The following is a 17,276-nucleotide window of genomic DNA, read 5'->3' on the forward strand; positions in this document are numbered from 1 at the left end:
TCGGAATGAGTGAGAATACCCTTGAATCAGCCCATCTAGTTCGGAGGTCAGAAGATTGGAAAGTCCCGCCTTGAGGACATTTTATCGCGGACCGAGTCTTCCCGTCAAGGAATAGACTCTGAGGAACAGGTATATCGCCCGTGGCTCTGCAAAGACGTGCTTGACCACCCTTGGTTGCTTATCGCCGCCTACGGCACTTTTTGTTGCGCCGGCGCCGCCTCCCGACTTGATAGCTGCCGCCATCATCGGACCAGCTGACTGCGATGGCTTCCGCGACGCCCTCTACGGAGCTGGCTAGAAGGATTAATCTCGAGTCACCCTCCTCCCTCCGAGCCTAGGACCTATAGCGGATGAATCCATTCCGACGAGTCCCTCCGCCGCAGCAACGAGCTGTCCCGGAGAGAAGGAGGCTGCTCTCGGGAGAGCGTACCACAAACGAACCACTCCACGGAGTGACACACCGCACCGAATCGGCCATCGAAGTCGGAAATCACCATTCGGAATTGGGGGACTTCACACCGGCTTCACCGAGAGTTGGTCGAGTTGGCCACTGCTGCTCTCTGATGACATACGGGGTGCAAGACGGACCGATAGTTTCAGAAGTTTAGGGCCGTCGGGCGGGCCGGGCCGTTCGCTCAGAGACGGCACAACCTGGGAAAGGAGTTCATGGATGGCCTGACTCGATACACCGAAATTCGGGGAAATACACAGTGACGCATGGATACGATGCCAAGCTCATCATCGCATCATGGCATTAAGCGCTTCGGAGTCGAGGAACTCGTATTTTCTCAAATAATGGTGAGAGTGATGGTGACTGGGTGACTCTCGATACCCGCTAGATTGGCGGAGAAAGCCCCCGAGAGGAAGAGAAGGCAACTTTGGGCTGGGCTGGTTGGTTGCTTTAGCTGCCGCCGCCGACGACTCTTCACGGTAGCAGTGTGGCAGCAGCTCGATGGGGCTGGCTGCTTCCTAGAAGAAAGTCAGGAGAAAAGCCGGAGAGCCAGGTTCCGAAACTATGGCTGTGTGAAGTCACGGGGTTGTTTGTTCCGCGAACTAGGAGGAGGTGAAGAGTTTGTGCGAGGTTGCGAAACACCGCATCTATCGGTTCTGCTTGTGATGACTTGCCGTTGCGAGTGTGTCGACGCCGGATACTTTTAGAGTCGCAGTCGTTCCCTTGTCGCTTCCATTCTTTGATCGAGCATCGAACATTGCTAGTCAGCTGTGCGATTCGTTGCTGCTGTTGCTGCTGCCGTTGCCGACGCGACCATAAAAAGCAAGCCCCGGTCTTGGTTGACAACGACCCTCCGAATTATCATCATCATCATGGGAACCTGTTTCAGCAAATCCCGGTCAGGGGGGAATAAGGCGAAGCCTGAAGAAGCGGTGTTGGGTCAGGAAGTTTTGGCGGCCGCAGTTGGCCACTCGATGGGAGCTCATGCCCTCCAGACAGGACCTGGAGGAGTCGGAGTCAGTGTGGGAGGTGTTGTCGTGACTAATCAAGAACCGAGACACAACCTCATGCATCCCCTTGACCCTATCGGTGCCGTGAGGCCCGTTGAATCTGTGGAACACAACTCCCCCGGCATAATGCCTATACCGAAGGTGTTTGTGGCTCTCTACGACTACGATGCTCGAACCGATGAAGACCTCTCATTCAAGAAAGGTGAACATCTCGAAATTATCAACGATACCCAAGGCGATTGGTGGTTTGCGAAGAGTAAAACAACGAAACAGGAAGGATACATTCCGTCAAACTACGTAGCCAAACTCAAGTCCATCGAAGCTGAACCGTGAGTATAGACAAATCATGTTAGGTAGGAGCTTTTCTTTATCTTCGCGGAGAGAAAGTTCGGCCGTAATAACCAGACAGTCACCACGAGTTTATATCGGGCGGTCGCCGATAACTTTTCCATGGGAAAAACCCGAACCGGATGTAGTCCGGAGTGTAAATCCGCACTGTTCATTATCATCGTCTCACTCTTTTCCGCGTGCGTCTCCTTCGGTCGCCGCCGCTGCTGCTGCTGCTGCCGATATTTGAAATGGGTCAACAACCAGCCCCGTCGACGTATCGGAAGGCCGGGCTGCCGAAACGAGGGATGAAAGTCTCGGATGATGGGACGAGCAACTCCTCGAGCTTGCAGCTCACCGCTCTTCGGAGCTCGTCTGACACCGCGTAGGCAGGGTGACAGGCTCGACGCGGCCAAAAGCAGCGACTTCAGGCTGCGTGATTGAGGTGGTCATCTAGGAAGCATTCCATGGAAGCCCCAACCTATCTGGAATAAGAAACTTCCGTTGACAAAGAGCGAGCACGATTCTCTCGCAGCGATTCGGCAGCCGAGAGGAGCCTGTGTGAAATTCTCCCTTGAGTTCAGAGAGCTCAGAACACCGGGTCATATACCATATCATGGAGATGGAGCCGATGCGTCGACTGATATTCGATCTCACTGAATCGGCTTTTTGCAGAGTTTACTATCAGTCTTGACTTGCTCACAGCGCGGAATCGGATATTATCTTTCAGGTGGTATTTCGGGAAAATAAAGCGTGTAGAAGCCGAGAAGAAGCTCTTGTCCCCCGAGAACGAGCACGGAGCCTATCTGATCCGCGACTCTGAGAGTCGGCGGAACGATTACTCTCTATCAGGTTCGTCGTTGAAGATATCGGAAAATTCTCTGACAACCAGAATACCGACTCACTTGAAGAAAATCGCCGGTTGAGAAGTTGAACGTAGAGATTGGTCCCCGGACCACTCGCTTGATTAGTCTATAGTCATGGCGTCTGGCCATGCAAACTTATCGAACCTCTGATTCCCTCGGACACCCTGAATATTTTGACGTATGCTGCGCGTACGATGTGTTCGAGACGTACTGTGAAACTTCCTCCAATCCTTGCAGTTCGTGACGGGGACACTGTGAAACATTATCGGATTCGCCAACTGGATGAAGGTGGATTCTTCATCGCGAGGAGGACAACGTTCCGAGCCTTACAAGAACTGGTTGATCATTACAGCAGGGACCCCGACGGACTCTGCGTGAACCTCAAGTCACCTTGCGTTCAGGTAAGCTCAGTGCTTTCGAGCAGCGAATAGCCAAAGTCGCTATGGTACGGAGAACAACCTTGGAGTCATCGGCACCTTCAAGAGGGCTGCGCCATCCGTCGCTCTCGTGGAGCATCGCTGGTTTACACCTTGGGGTCGTTCCTAAGCTGCATGTGTGATATTTTAACCGGAACGAGGGCTGACACGCTTCCGGGACATGACGGACCTCGAGAATTGCTTCGCGCTGTTTTTCCTGCAGCAAAAGGATCGCTCTCCATGCAGACAGGTGATTCAGAACGATGAACTTCCCCGACTAAGTCGTTGCCCGACCATGTCCCCGGGGAAAGTTGAGACGAAATGTGCGGACCGAAAAGAATGTATACTACATGTATAAGGCCTTCGCGATGCGAGAAGTCGAGTGCAGCGGGAAAAGTGTTCTCGGCTGACGGTATGGCCTAGCCCCAGATGAGAAGCGGAATCACCTGAGTCAGCATTCGACAACGGTCTCCGAGCCTAACCCCACTTTCAATGAATTCGCCTCCCCGATCGCGCCTCCAAATTTTTTGTACGATCATCGATTCACACAGCGAGGAAAATGAGCAATTCCGGGGAATGTGGGACAGCGCGAACGGCTTGAATTTCAACGGTGTCGCGTGTTTCAGCTGTGACCGTTGGTGCTGCCTAACTAATCTGTGTTCTTTTCACGCGTGCTTAGGATCAACCTGCCCAGCAATCGTGGGTACGTAGTGGCGATGACATTCTTGAACCCACTTGTGCAAGCGAATCGTCCACATACGATCTAACGACGTGCAACGGAGTACAACGATTTATTTGGCTCCGATTCCTGTACTGTCCGTGACTTGGTTGAGCGCATGTGCCTTGGCACGGAATTCCTGCTCCTTCAGTGACGTCGACATGACGGCGAGAACGATGTTGGGAGAATCCTCTTCGCGAGCGCTAACTGACTCATGAATTTGCTGGCATGCTATCGCCTAGCCTGCGCACTATCTGTCTTTCGAATCATCGACGAAAATCCGTATGTGGAAGGTGGTCGCCCTCCAACTTTCATATGCGCATCATCATTATCATAAAGATTGCTCCAACCACGACTACCGATGGTGCTGCTTTCGCAGCCGCAAGATCTCAGTACCGTCCCTGGGACGCGCGGGCTCGAGATCGATCTCGCTCAGATACGTAGCAGCTCTCGGATCGGTCACGCTGCCGCTGCTCGTGGAAACCTGCGCCGCATGATCCGGGCGTTTCGGTTAGCCCAAAGCCTGTATGTAGTCAAGAGCTCTCGAACTCATCCCATGCAATCTGACTCCCAGGTGGAAAAACCATCGACCGGCGGTCTGTCTCACAAAACTCGCGATCAGTGGGAAATAGACAGAAACTCGCTCAAGTTCATGCGAAAACTAGGACAAGGACAGTTTGGAGAGGTCTGGGAAGGACAATGGAATAATACAACACCCGTTGCAATCAAAACACTCAAACCGGGCACCATGGATCCTAAAGACTTCCTCGAGGAAGCTCAAACAATGAAGAAACTCAGACATCCAAAACTGGTTCAGCTATACGCCGTGTGCACGCTCGAAGAACCCATATACATAATAACGGAACTCATGAAAAACGGGTCCCTGCTCGAATATCTGCAAGGTAAGCGGGAGTCATCGCAGCGTCATCGCTCATGCCAGAATTATCGTTGCTCTCCGTATATAGTATGCGATAACATTTGATCCTCTCGACACATCTTAACTCATAACTATGCCCTTCCTCCTGGCCGTCTTCGCTGCAGGTAAGGGTCGATCACACAAGCTACCAACATTGATCGACATGGCCGGCCAAATCGCTGCCGGTATGGCGTATCTCGAACAGCAGAACTACATCCACCGAGATTTGGCCGCGCGCAACATCCTGGTCGGAGACACCAACTTAGTGAAGATAGCTGATTTCGGATTGGCTAGACTAATCAAGGTAACGTGGTAGATCCCCAAAAAAATTATACGCCTATGTGACGTAAGACGAGAGCTTTACCGGTCCTCGTGCCGATGAGAATGTAGCTCCGGAACGCCTCTCTCCAAGGGAGCGCCTGAGCTCGAGCAACTTGGTTGAAGAGCTCAGAACGCTCAAACGCTCAAACACTACTTCCGCCAACAATGCTAGCCTCGGCGACGTCATAACATACGGGCGCTAGCGTGCCGCGTCGCCCCATAGCTTCTGCGACACCGCGCCGCGCCGTCGTTACCGCTCAATTACTCAGCTAACAGAGACCCCTCTTTTTCTTCCTTGAAACGACGACGAACGGTCGCTGCGACGTGTGACTGCTGCCGCTGCCACTCTCGTTCTGATCACTGACAGAATGTAAGTGCCAGCCCCAGTGGGATGCCGAGACTCTTTCCTAATGGCTCCTACTGTACGTAGCTGTACGTAGGCGGAATAGCATGCGCGCTAACTGGAGACGACATTCACACGCTTCGGAAACGCACAGAATCCACCCTTTCGAGCGATATTGAGTCGCCACGCTCCCAGCCTGCAGCGGCACCTAGTCTACGATGAGAGGGCATCACCCGCTGACAATATGCGGCGGCCGCCTTCTCTTATTGTCCGCCCTTGCTGTGCGCGAATATTCCTGCTCAACTAATTTTTCCTAGGCTCATAGCACAGAGGATTAGGTCGATATTGGAAATTTCGGTTGTTTCCTTTGGTACTCGTGTTCGCTTCGATCGACAAGATCCAGAAAATGGTGCAGGTCGAGCAACATATCAACGACCGTCTCCTTCGCAGGAGGATGAGTACGAAGCGAGAGCTGGAGCTCGATTCCCTATCAAATGGACAGCACCTGAGGCTGCCAATTACTCGCGTTTCTCAATTAAGTCAGACGTCTGGTCGTTCGGCATTCTGCTCACAGAATTGGTCACCTACGGACGTATCCCATACCCGGGTGAGTGGATGGATACGGAGATTTGAGAGATTTACGGAATCCGCCGCTGCCTGAATGTCGATGTCCGCCTGATGCAACTTGACTCTGGAACTTGACTTGCAGGGATGACGAACGCAGAAGTCTTGCGACAGGTAGAGCACGGTTACCGCATGCCCTGTCCCCCGGGTTGTCCTCCTGCTCTTTACGAGATCATGCTGGAAAGCTGGAATAAGGACCCTGTGAAGCGGCCGACATTCGAAACACTGCAGTGGAAGCTGGAAGACTTCTTTACATTGGAAGGCTCCGAATACAAGGAAGCTTCCATCGCCTACTGAGCATCTCTCCTCTGTCTCGCGCTATATAACTATACTCTCCTCTCTCTCACTCTCAACTCTCACGGCACTCCGCGAACAGAAAATTTTCTCCCGAGTCGATGTGAGAGCTGCCTGATTAGTCCGTGACCATATACAGTGGAACCTCGACTTACGATCGTCTCGACTTACGAACGATTCGACTTACGATCTTTTTTTTGAGAGAGGATACCGTTCCGACTTCCGAGCATCGGTTCGTTTTGCGACCGATTTAAACGGGACGAGTGCCTCGACTCAAGACCATTGATTCAATTCACGAGCGGTTTCGAGCTGTATCAAAAATAACCATCCCCAGAGTCATATCGGGACCGGCGATCTCGGAGCGCTCGTCATTTCGCACCTCCACGCCGGAATGTCTAACGTGCTCCGCTTGCGCATGCCCGCGCAAACTTCGCGGTCCTTTTTCTCCGCTCGGAGCGGATCAATCGCTCGAATATGCGCTCCTGTGGGATATTCTGTTTCGACTTACGATCTTTTCGACTTACGATCGGTCTCCGGGAACGGATTAAGATCGTAAGTCGAGGTACCACTGTATCGGTGAAGGACGGAAACTTCGGCGAAACCCTCTTGCTGCTCGGATTTGTGCTTCGTCGAGGGAATCGGTTTTGTGATCCCCTCTGAACGGATCGATCCATCCGATCTTCATTGATGAATGAGTGTATGAATGACTAGAAACACAAGCCGATGCATGAGTCGCATCTTGTTGCTGCTGCAACCCGACGTCCTCAACTCAAGACGCCGGGTAGCGGCAGCGTCCGCATCGTATCGAAAGACTTTGAGTGGATGAGAGAGCGGTGAAGTGGGCGTATGGTCATGATGAATTTTTTCAACGGCGGGGTTTCGACGTCGTCGTCACCCTGGAGAAGGTCATTCTGCTTGACCATTTGGAGTGTTCTGAGAATGATGTGACTGTGGACTCAATTCTTCCCCGTGCGAAATGAGCGTTCCGCAAAGAATCATAGCTACCCAAGGTGACAATACCACCTGTCGGAACCGCCGCAGCCATCTTCGGCGTGAGATAGGTGATTTTACTTTAACGAGACTTCGCTGTCGATGGAGGTCGCGGCTGGTACCCAGTTTCCCGATCGCAGCGCTATCACAAGCATAGCCGCAAGGAGAACGAGAAAACTCGACGCTTGTTCAGCAGCAGCGAGAAACTGATGGAACAATGCTGAATGATTAAGGCGCTCGTCAATATCAATATATTTGTATATACACTTTTATAGAATCATGTGCAACAGCCTCGCTGTTGACTAGCGGGGCTGAAATCTCTAATATGTCTTCGGCTTAGATGATTGTCGTCGAGTTTACGAGTGATAAATATTCACCGTGAATATGTCCGGAAGCGTTTTCTCATTTCCTCATCGAGCTTGAAGCGCGCCGGGGAATACATCCGAATGGCCCCCGTTCTGGACTTTCCGCTTGGCTGAAGCGCGAGTAATTCCAGGCTGGATGTGCCTCACGGGATGTTGAGGAGACAGGAATCGAAAAACTAGAATATCCGATTGGCGTTCTATCGTTTTCTCTACAGCAGCCAGAATCAGAAGAAAAGTAGTGGATGATCAGTGATCTGACCCGAGCAGCGGGATCAATAACTGAATCGAAGGAGATGCAGGGAACGGAACAAGACGGTGCACAGGGCGCGTCCGATGCAATCCCGAGGTCCATATCGAAGAGACGTGAGATGATCTGTAGGAAAGGAAGACTGATGTCTGCTCATAACGCGTCAAAGGATATTCGTCGAGCGCGGGAGCTTCCAGCTCAGAATCGCGGAGGGGGAGCGGGAAACCGAACGCTTGTATGACCATGAGACTGAGGCAATATGTAACATATTTATATGACAGATGGCTCTAAGCTCCGACACCATGGCTGTCAGCCTCCACATCAGTGTTCCGACTCCCTATAGCGATTCGAGATCTTATCATACATATACTTGAAGAAAAAGAGAAGATTGTCAACCCGATGAGGTCGTTGACACTTCTGCGATAACAACCACACCGAGCAAGCCTGATGTATGGCCTCTATAGTCGCTAGATGGTCCGGGTTCCGGGTTCTCTGCGGCCGCCAAAACAAGCTGATCCTCCCCTTCAGGCCCACTCTGGAAAGGAAGGAGCTCTGAGTTCGGGCCGTCAGGTTGGTTGGCAGCCGGTCTTAGTTGAATCTCAGGATGACTCGCCGCCCATCGCCTCGGCGACAGGCAATACCTGTTATGGAGCGCCGAAATCCTCTCGTCTAGGATGATACGTCTCGTTTGCGTCCAACAGCAATCCACGAATACAATCCTGTCGTATGGGAATGCCTGATGTAGATTCCCGCAAACTGGGCAAACGGTCTGCCTCTCCGTAGCGCGTATGCTTTCAAAAGTGGCTTCACCGTCGGGGAAAATGAGAACCGTTCTACAGGGGTCATACTCGGGTATGTCCGGGTACGTGTGAATATGGACATCTTCACTGAGGATGGCCGCATGGATTCCCGTCGATCTGCCCGCCGCTTCGTGAGCGTGTCTGATGATGTCGATTCGGAAGGGAAGCTGCAAGAAAAATATCCTATCATCCCCAGCCAGAACCCACAACCGACAGGCCAGAGCAGTTTATCGACATCTATTACGAACCTTCACTTTGGGCAATACTGCACGGAGGGATTCGAGCGGAATCATACACCCGTAGCAGAACCACATTCGAGATCGCCCGCAGCGTCCACACTTCTGGCGTTCCCCCTGACCACCCAGGATGGAGCTTGCATCGGATATATCCCAGTCACAGAAGGCTTCCGAAACAGGAAGGGATAAATTTTCATAGAGTGGGCTTCTCGTAATCGAGGGCCTCTTTCTTTCCTCGCTCATGGCAGCCTTCACATTCACATCCTTCAGTCGTCGGAACAGCTGATGAGCTGATGAGAGCAGCTGGGGCGCGCCTTCATGAGCGCGCTTTTTATCGACCGCGGATTCTGGGAAGCGGGGAATTCCCAATGGAGAATATCGTCCGAAAGACCCAAGCCCATATACTGTATATATCGGATTCGACTCCAAGTCAACGCCTCAGTTTGACGAGAATAGCATTCTGGCGACGCGACGTAAGGTAAGGATAAGGATGCTAACTCGATCGTCTGCTACTGCCCATGTAAGCAACACTCGAAGCGACTGAAAAGTTGAACACAAGAAGTTTGCCAACCGCGCTTGCTCTGTGACCTGACTGGCAGCTGTGCGGCAAAATACAATGCCGCCGGATCTCAGGCGATTCCGACAGAAACTTTGATTGATTGAGTGATTGATTGTTTATTGACCTTCCCTAGCTATGTTCAAAACCGACATAGAGAGAGACCCTACAATATACAGGGGCGATGGCTCAGCTGGTCGTTGGCGGATGCGGTTTCACGATTCGCCCGTCGGGATTGTCGATATTCCTCTTTTCCCACTCTTCCAACATTACTTTTGTGTCGGAAATCATCTTCGGGGTGCTTTCTTCGTGTAGGCCTGGTCTTTTCCGTATTATACACTCAGCATCCGGGGGGTGTTCGCATCCGAGGATCACATGCTCCGGGGTCTCCTCTTCTCTCCCGCACCTCAGGCAGGTCGCTCCGATGTTTTTGAAACGAGACCTAAATTAACCTAACCTCTCTATATGTAAAAGACTAAATAAAACCTATAGACCTAAATTCTCTAGTCTGTAACCATCCCGCTCTAGCATTCGCCAGAATGCTCGATATTTCCTCGCACCGTTTTATGAGTCCTGTACCGTTCAAGGGTTCTCTCTTCGGACTTTTCGACCGTAAGAGCAGTGAAAATTCTCGCCTCCCCCGATCCCGAGGGCTTTTTGTGGAACAGGAAAGAACTCCGAAAAACCTCGATTCAAGCACCGGGAAGAATCGAGATTGCATGCCAGATGGGAGAGGTGGGTCAGATCGGGACGGCGCTCTCGAGTCCTGATTCAGCCCCTAGGCGGAAAAAAAATCGAGAATTTCCGCACCACTCACTTATAAGGGCGTGGATTCTTGAAGCTATGAGGAGTGCGGGAAATTCCTCATGCGGTAATCAAACTTCGACACTGATACGACGAATGTGGATAAGTGAGTGATTTAGCAAGAACTACACAGCTGCGAAAAATGTTTGCTCCGGTCAATCTAATCACCTCACGATCCGTGGGAGATGTAGGACCTGGTGAAAAAGAGCGCAGCGAGCACCACGACGTTCAAGCAGAATCATCGTGGTTGTTGTTGCTCTCTCGATCGTCGTCGTCACGGCGGCTGCTCTCTGCTGCTACTACACAGGGTGGTGTAAACATAAACATAACGACGAGAGAAAAGAAAGGCATTCCGTCAAAACTCCCAAATCGTCGAAACGTGTATGCTTCTCAAAGGCGGTGAGTCACTGCGGTACCCTCTCGCTTGGATCCTCCCAATCCGAGGTCCACGGTTCCATAAATTCGTGCGATCGAGATATGGCTGACGTGGGGAAGCGTTTTCTGTGTTTGTGCTCGTTTCCCGACTTCTCGGATCGAATTGAATACGTGGGGAGTACTTTCTGCCCTCCGTAGCGGCGGCGTTATTCGGGTCAGCGGTTCGTGCTTACTTGCGGATTCGAACGATGTCCCGCACCTCGACCTAAGATGCTTCCTTGAGAATTTGTTTCGCTCCATAACATCGGATATCAGGAATAGACGAAGAAGGCTGTTCGTCGCGGAAGTGGCGGCAGCAACAGTGAACAGTTTATGGATCGGCTCGCGACCCGATATCCAGTCCAGTCGCTCATCTACCCGGCTCTTCCAGGATTGCTCCACAAAGATGGCAGCCGCAATAGAGAAACGTAACGAGGCTCGAATGCATGGAATGCCATGTCTCTCGGAATCGTTCGCTCCTGAAGGAGGTCGGAGGCCGATGGGCTTGCGCCGGTGCTTTCCCTTGAGTGCTGGATCGTTTCCTGCCCACTCGCCTACGAGTGTCTGTCGGCGAATCAGCCACGGAGCGAGATCGTTCGCGATCCTTGCTCCCCCAGTGCTCCCAGAGTGAGACGTACCTTGTCACCGGTGCATTCAACTCCGTAACTTCTGCTCGAAAAGCACCTCGGCGCATTCCGCTGATTCCGACCGCTCGTGCCGCTGATCACGGAGACTTCGGCGGAGGATCCACTCGCTGACACTGCCTGCCTGAGACTTATCGCGGCCTCAAATCGTTCGACCTTAGGAGCGATCCCATGACAGCGATTCGGAACTCCTATCACCTCTCGCACACCCCGATAAGAAGGTGGAGCTGATGAGAGCCTCCTCAATTACATGATATATCCCATGCCCATTATTCCAATGTGCAGAGATCGAACACCGTCTCGAAGGCTGCGAGCGCTTCCCGCGCAAGCAGCTCTTCTGCGGGAGCCCTTAGGATCTCGAGCAAGCCTCTGCGGCGAGATCCGGATACCAACCGGGTACAAGGATACTTGAACGCTCTCGATTACCCAGTCGTTGACATGTTTCCGGTCCATCAAGGACAGTAGGCAACTCCCTTGGAAGAGGTTTTGAATCTTGGAGAGAAACGATTGAGGCGTTCTCCTCTCGCGTCGATCACTCACGATATACATATATACAACGGTGACACTCCCGATAATCCCACCGGAACCGCGGCTCCTCACAGCAGTTTGAAGCCTCGTCCAGAATAATCGGATACGAGTACGTGGATGCCAGCTTCGCTATCACAACTCAGACGGAGGACAAAGACGCTCTCAACGATCTTCCCCCTCGCTAGAGCCTCCTCTGTCTCTCGAGCAATTTCAATCAGAGATGCGAGCGTGAAAGTCCGATCTGGCTGTCGGAGATGAGGGGAGCTCTCTGCCGCATTTATTCGACATCCAGGAAACCCCCTCGAGCTTGATGCTGAGCAGTCGGGAAACGGAGAGCCGTCAGTCGTCTCTGACAATGAATGAGGTTGCTCTTGTGTGTCGTTCAGTCGAGCAGCCAGCAGAGCGGCTCTTTGGTTTATTGATTGTTCTAAAAACCCTTTCTGCTTCCAGGCGCCAGCTCTGTTCATAACCTCGAAAGCGTGCAGCTTCTGAAAGCAGTCAATAGTTTCGCGGCAACCTGCGCAGTGGGAATTCCTCCCGTTTCTCGCATCAGCTTCTTCAAGATTGCCGGTAGATTCATCCCCATACTTGCGAGCACGTGGAACCCGCGAAATGGAGATGTACGACCAATCCTATGGCCGACGAAATTATGGGCAGAGCTCTGCGCCGCCTTACAACTGTCACTACGAGCAATACGCGCCGTCACCGACGAATTTTTCGTGAGTACTTCTGGAAACTCGTTACCTAGAGCTCGGAAGTGCAGGCGTTTCGCCAAGAATGCCTGTGACTGCCTCGACACGACCTCTTCCGATCAGATGTTTCATTTTCCCAGCTCTTTTCTTTACGTATCATGATCTTGGTGTGATAAGTTATGAGCACAGGAAATGATTCGATGCAAACTCCGATACACGGCGAAACGGCTGTCGATATCCATTCTCATCCAATCTACGCGAGTGTTCGATGCCGGCTGGGTGAGTCTGACTGAGTGAGCGAGAAGTCCATGTCAGGCATGCACTGAAATCCTGCTCTTAATGGAACGAGGCGAGCTTCGCTGTCACGCGTCTAATTCGAATATCTACCTCCTCGATTCGGAGAAGCGAGTCAGCAGTCATTCCGTCGTCCGACCGTCACACGCTGCAGCCAAGGACTCGACGGCTTTTGGTCAGAAACGCGAGCGTGTTCATCGAATGCTCGCTGTCCGATCATTGATCATCGTGACGGAACAATCGCATGCGCGATCGGAAGCTTGTCTCGATCTAATGGGATCCAGTGTTCCGGTGGAAGCGGCGTACCGTGTACTCAAAAGCGTACCAATCGCGATCTTGTTCTTGCGACGGCTGCCGGAGTGATATCCAGGTCTCGAAATCGCGTAAGAATTGAGATACGGCAGTTCGAATTCGGTGCTGGAGTGCGGCGCGGCGCCAGCTCAATGGTTCCGGGACGTGTCGGCTACTCTTCTCGCCGCTGGGATCCCGTGCCCAATGGGGCGAATGTGAGCGAAGCATCTCCGGCCAAGACCCCTGATATGAAAAATGAACCTCACCCAGAGTCATGGTTCACACACACCTAACTGTGCCGCGGCTAGAACTCGGTTTCGCTCATGCTCCGGTCTGCATAATCGTATTTCCTCTGATTGCTGGCTTACGGAAGACTGGGTTGATTGTTGCGGTCATACGTCGACTGAATCGTGAGTAGAAGCAGTACTCGAATGCGTCTCCACAGCATCGTGAGCTCTTCCTCTTACTCAGTTCATAGGTCCATCCCTAGTCAGCTACAGCGACGCGCTACGCCGCGCCTAAGGGACGGAGTGACTCCTCGCTCAATCGACCGATTACTGTTCCCCTCCAGTTGGAGGCTTCGGAGTTCTATCTACACAATAAAAATGTTCAGCGTCATGAGACACGGTCACTTTACAACCGCGATTGGCCGCTCATAGCCTTATCGGAGCATCGCAACTTCAAGCCGTCGGAAAGACGGATAGTAGGTAGTAGGTAGTGGGCTTACGATGAGTCCGTGATCATAACCTGTTGGCGGTGGAGCTACTTTGTTTCGAGTGGACGATCTCTCCGGTTCCGAGGCCAATCCAAGGCACTGATGCTTTCCTCGGAGGTTTCGGTTCCCCGACAAGAGAGCTCATCCTTCTTTCTAGAACCTCTCGTGCCCAACACGCTTCGAACATCGGTGCTGCCCCCAGATAGGCGGGCGAAGCAATTTATTTACAGGCTGAACACTTCCGCTTACAGGAAAAATTCCAATCACAGAGAAATGGAGCCTCTAGATGACAAAGAGCGTGGCTGCTGCCAAGGATTCGTGGCATTCCTCCTTGGACTCGCTCTCTTCTCCAGCCAGTTGGTAATCTTCGGAATCGTTGCCCTCACGGTTTATTGGGTTTTCAAGTTCAGAGGTGGGCTCGACTTGGAGAAGGATCTTCTGCAACAGTTCAACACTCATATTATCGCTATGATTGTTGGTTTCGTTTTCTTCTGCGGTCAGGTAAAGTGAGGACTGGCCTCTTTCGAGAGCATCCCAACAAGCCGTGGGGCCGAATCAATGTCGCATTTCGTGTACGCCGGACGAATGCTCGATGAACCAGAGCCCCGTTTTGAACCACGTGGAACAGTACCGTAAGCCTGATCAATCTGTTCCAGGCGATTTTAGCATATCGTGTCTTCGACTGTTGCAAGCGATCGTATGCTCGGGTGATCCATTCCATCCTTCAAGTGTTGGGAACAATTTGCATAACCGCAGGTTTCTATGTGACCTACACGAACACGCACAACAAAGCTCAAAATCATTTCCGATCGTTACACACGTGGCTCGCACTGGCGACGTGTTCTCTCTTCTGTCTTCAGGTGAGTTGGTCCACGGTCTCGTTCTTTCGGAGTAAAGTCCGCTACTCCATGACGTATTTGTTCCGGAGGGTCGAACTACTCACACGTATTTGCAGTTTGTTCGCTCGAGAAATAGCATCTGGACATTTCTGATTCGCGCGTGGATTGCACTTTCAGTTTGTGTTCGCCATCCTATTCTTCGTGATACCCTTATGCTGTCGAAGGAGAACGTTCGCATTCCGACAAAAAATGATGCCTGTCCACGCGTCTTTCGGGCTCATACTTTTCACCATGTTTTCGGGAACAGCTATCACTGGCTTCATTCAAGCTGAGAAAGAACCGTGAGTCCCGTTCCGCCGTCTTGAAACTATCATTCCTTCGGGGCGCCTCCCGGAATATTGCTCAGAGATTGGATACTTCCCGTGAATATCCCCATCCGGTATCGGACCTCTCCGAGCCACTGAGAATGAGCGTTATCCGACCTAACTCCTAAGACTCTGATTCTCTATCGCAGCCCGATTGTGCCCCCATCCTACAATCAAACAGCCGAGAATCTGCTGTCGCTGATTCCTGGCAGTCCCGAAGAGCAATCGGATCTCATCGTGAAGATTCTCGGCTGTGCCATCCTAGCTCTCGGAGTTCTGCTATCGGCGGTTACGAACACGAGTATCCGGGGCGGTCGCGGTGTATTTTCCAGGACCTGAAGCAGTGAGCGCTTGCCACCCGCACACGCACCATCCGAGGGCTGTATCGAGATGAAGATTGAGCTTCAGACTGATATCATCATCATCATCATCACATATATATATTCCCCTACCTGACCTTTCGTTCCCTCGCCCAGGGGCACCGAGGGGCGACTTGGAATCGATCGTTCGATTCAATAGAAATTCATGTTCCCATGACTCAAAGTCGCATCAAAGCCGATCAGTCGCCGCGATGGATCGCTATAGTCACTCAATCGGCATTCTGCTTTAAGGTCAACGATTCATCGATGACCCACCTTATGACCGAATACTGTGGGTATGGATTGAAAGCTCTCATGAAGTACCTCGGACGGAGAAGAATTACGATGTAAGTGGAGATCCGATGCGTGTTGAGCCGGACATTCCACGAGCGGATCGAAGGCCTCTCCAAGACAGTCTGGAGCGGAATATAAAGTTTCCGGAGAGCTGGACCGGCCGAAAGGCAAAACCCGACTTTCGAGGCTACGACACATTGTTAACGGATTCCTCACCTTTGGAAGAATTATTGAGGGAGAGCGAGGCTGAATCGAGTGAATGTCTTACGCCACCCGTCGGGGTGAGCTCACAACCAGTGCCACTCCTAGCAAAGTGTATATATACATAGTATTGATCAGTATGTCCTTCGTGCATTTCGCGGATCTCACTCAAAAGAGATATTCGTCACCTGGTCTCATCAGTTCATCAGCAGAGATCGACGAAGGTGCGAACTCCGCCCTCCGGGATAATAAATTTGATCGTAATCTCAATGAGCAGGCTCGATTCCTGGGTCATTGCGAACAGCGTGTGTCGGGCGGCTTTCCTGCCTCCTGCAAGGAGTCCTCCGATTCTAAAGTTCAAACAAAGGCAGCGACGTCGATCATCCCGCCCAGTAGCGTGCCCTCCACTGGGAACCAGCCGATTGAGCGAATGGTGATACATCGTAGTGCATGCAACGAACTCAAGATTACATGCTTGCCACTACGGGTTTTAATGTGGCTGAAACAGAGGTTCAAATCTCACGGTTCGAGGCCGCTGATATGGAGTTCACCGAGACCGCCATCGATCCTAGAACATTCCTCAATACCCAAAGACACAAAGCTCGTGCCCTGGTAGAGGTTGCCGCCATCTAGTTAGATATTTCTCCTTTCTTGCACCCCTGAAACAAGATTTTCCCGAGGGAGTCCATTAGGCCACAGACGCTGATTTGAGGCGCGGACCGCAACCTCTCTCCGCTCTGTGAGAACTGAGCCCTGTCTCCTGGCCACTAAGTCACCTCGCCTCCGAATTCAGGGCTTGGTATGAAATGCTGCCGTTTCGGACGCTTCACTTTAGCCCGTCTCGGATGAATGTGACGTAAAATCGCGTACTTGCGGATGATATGAGCTTGAGATCATCCCGAGGATAGCGGAATGCTGTAGTCACTCAGTCAGTGCTTCTGCTTAGAAGAATTCGCCTGTTCCGAACGATTCGAAGGCTTCGAGTCGATTCGCACGATCCGAAGTTGGTCACCGCGTACCTAAATAATTACAATAGCTGGAATCGGCGAACCTAGTAAGCCTCATCAGCGCGGTTCCTGAAGAGGGAGATGGGAGATCCACGGCAACCCAGCTCCGTCAAGTTCTCCAGGTCAGGACCATGTCATTTGCCGGGGAAAAACTATCACGACATTTTATCCGCCAACGTTTCAAAAAGTCAAAGACCCATCATATCAGGATCCCATCCCGTTGAAGTCCAAAGAGCCATCGATGGAAACGCGACCTGAGCCCTTGCAAAGCGCATGTCCATTGCCTCAGAGAAGAACCCTGCATTAGAGATGCGCCCCTCCACAATTTTTTTTTTCGCTTCTCGAAACT

General features: G+C 51.9%; 3 protein-coding genes across 3 annotated transcripts; 2 read left to right on the plus strand and 1 right to left on the minus strand.

The window, feature by feature from the left end:
- Positions 1-916: 916 nt before the first annotated feature.
- Src42A (Tyrosine-protein kinase Src42A) lies at positions 917-7,662 on the plus strand. Its single transcript, XM_029113145.1, has 9 exons — positions 917-1,790; positions 2,519-2,640; positions 2,892-3,055; positions 3,750-3,773; positions 4,363-4,690; positions 4,830-5,008; positions 5,088-5,090; positions 5,819-5,975; positions 6,078-7,662. The coding sequence occupies exons 1-9, from the start codon at positions 1,324-1,326 to the stop codon at positions 6,287-6,289; spliced, it is 1,656 nt and encodes a 551-aa protein (XP_028968978.1). The 5' UTR covers positions 917-1,323; the 3' UTR covers positions 6,290-7,662.
- A 547-nt stretch (positions 7,663-8,209) lies between these two features.
- LOC100908292 (DTW domain-containing protein 1) lies at positions 8,210-9,444 on the minus strand. Its single transcript, XM_029113158.1, has 4 exons — positions 9,423-9,444; positions 8,937-9,271; positions 8,530-8,855; positions 8,210-8,423 (listed from the first exon to the last, which is right to left on the minus strand). The coding sequence occupies exons 1-4, from the start codon at positions 9,442-9,444 to the stop codon at positions 8,210-8,212; spliced, it is 897 nt and encodes a 298-aa protein (XP_028968991.1).
- A 1,160-nt stretch (positions 9,445-10,604) lies between these two features.
- LOC100907586 (cytochrome b561) lies at positions 10,605-16,185 on the plus strand. The gene is made up of 6 exons (XM_003737146.3): positions 10,605-10,683; positions 12,321-12,589; positions 14,114-14,363; positions 14,519-14,722; positions 14,879-15,042; positions 15,216-16,185. Exons 2-6 carry the CDS (start codon positions 12,483-12,485, stop codon positions 15,403-15,405), a joined length of 915 nt encoding a protein of 304 aa, XP_003737194.2. The 5' UTR covers positions 10,605-10,683; positions 12,321-12,482; the 3' UTR covers positions 15,406-16,185.
- Positions 16,186-17,276: the final 1,091 nt, after the last annotated feature.

Source organism: Galendromus occidentalis, unplaced genomic scaffold, assembly GCF_000255335.2.
Source record: "Galendromus occidentalis unplaced genomic scaffold, Mocc_1.1 scf7180000075396, whole genome shotgun sequence".
Lineage (NCBI taxonomy): Eukaryota > Metazoa > Arthropoda > Arachnida > Mesostigmata > Phytoseiidae > Galendromus > Galendromus occidentalis.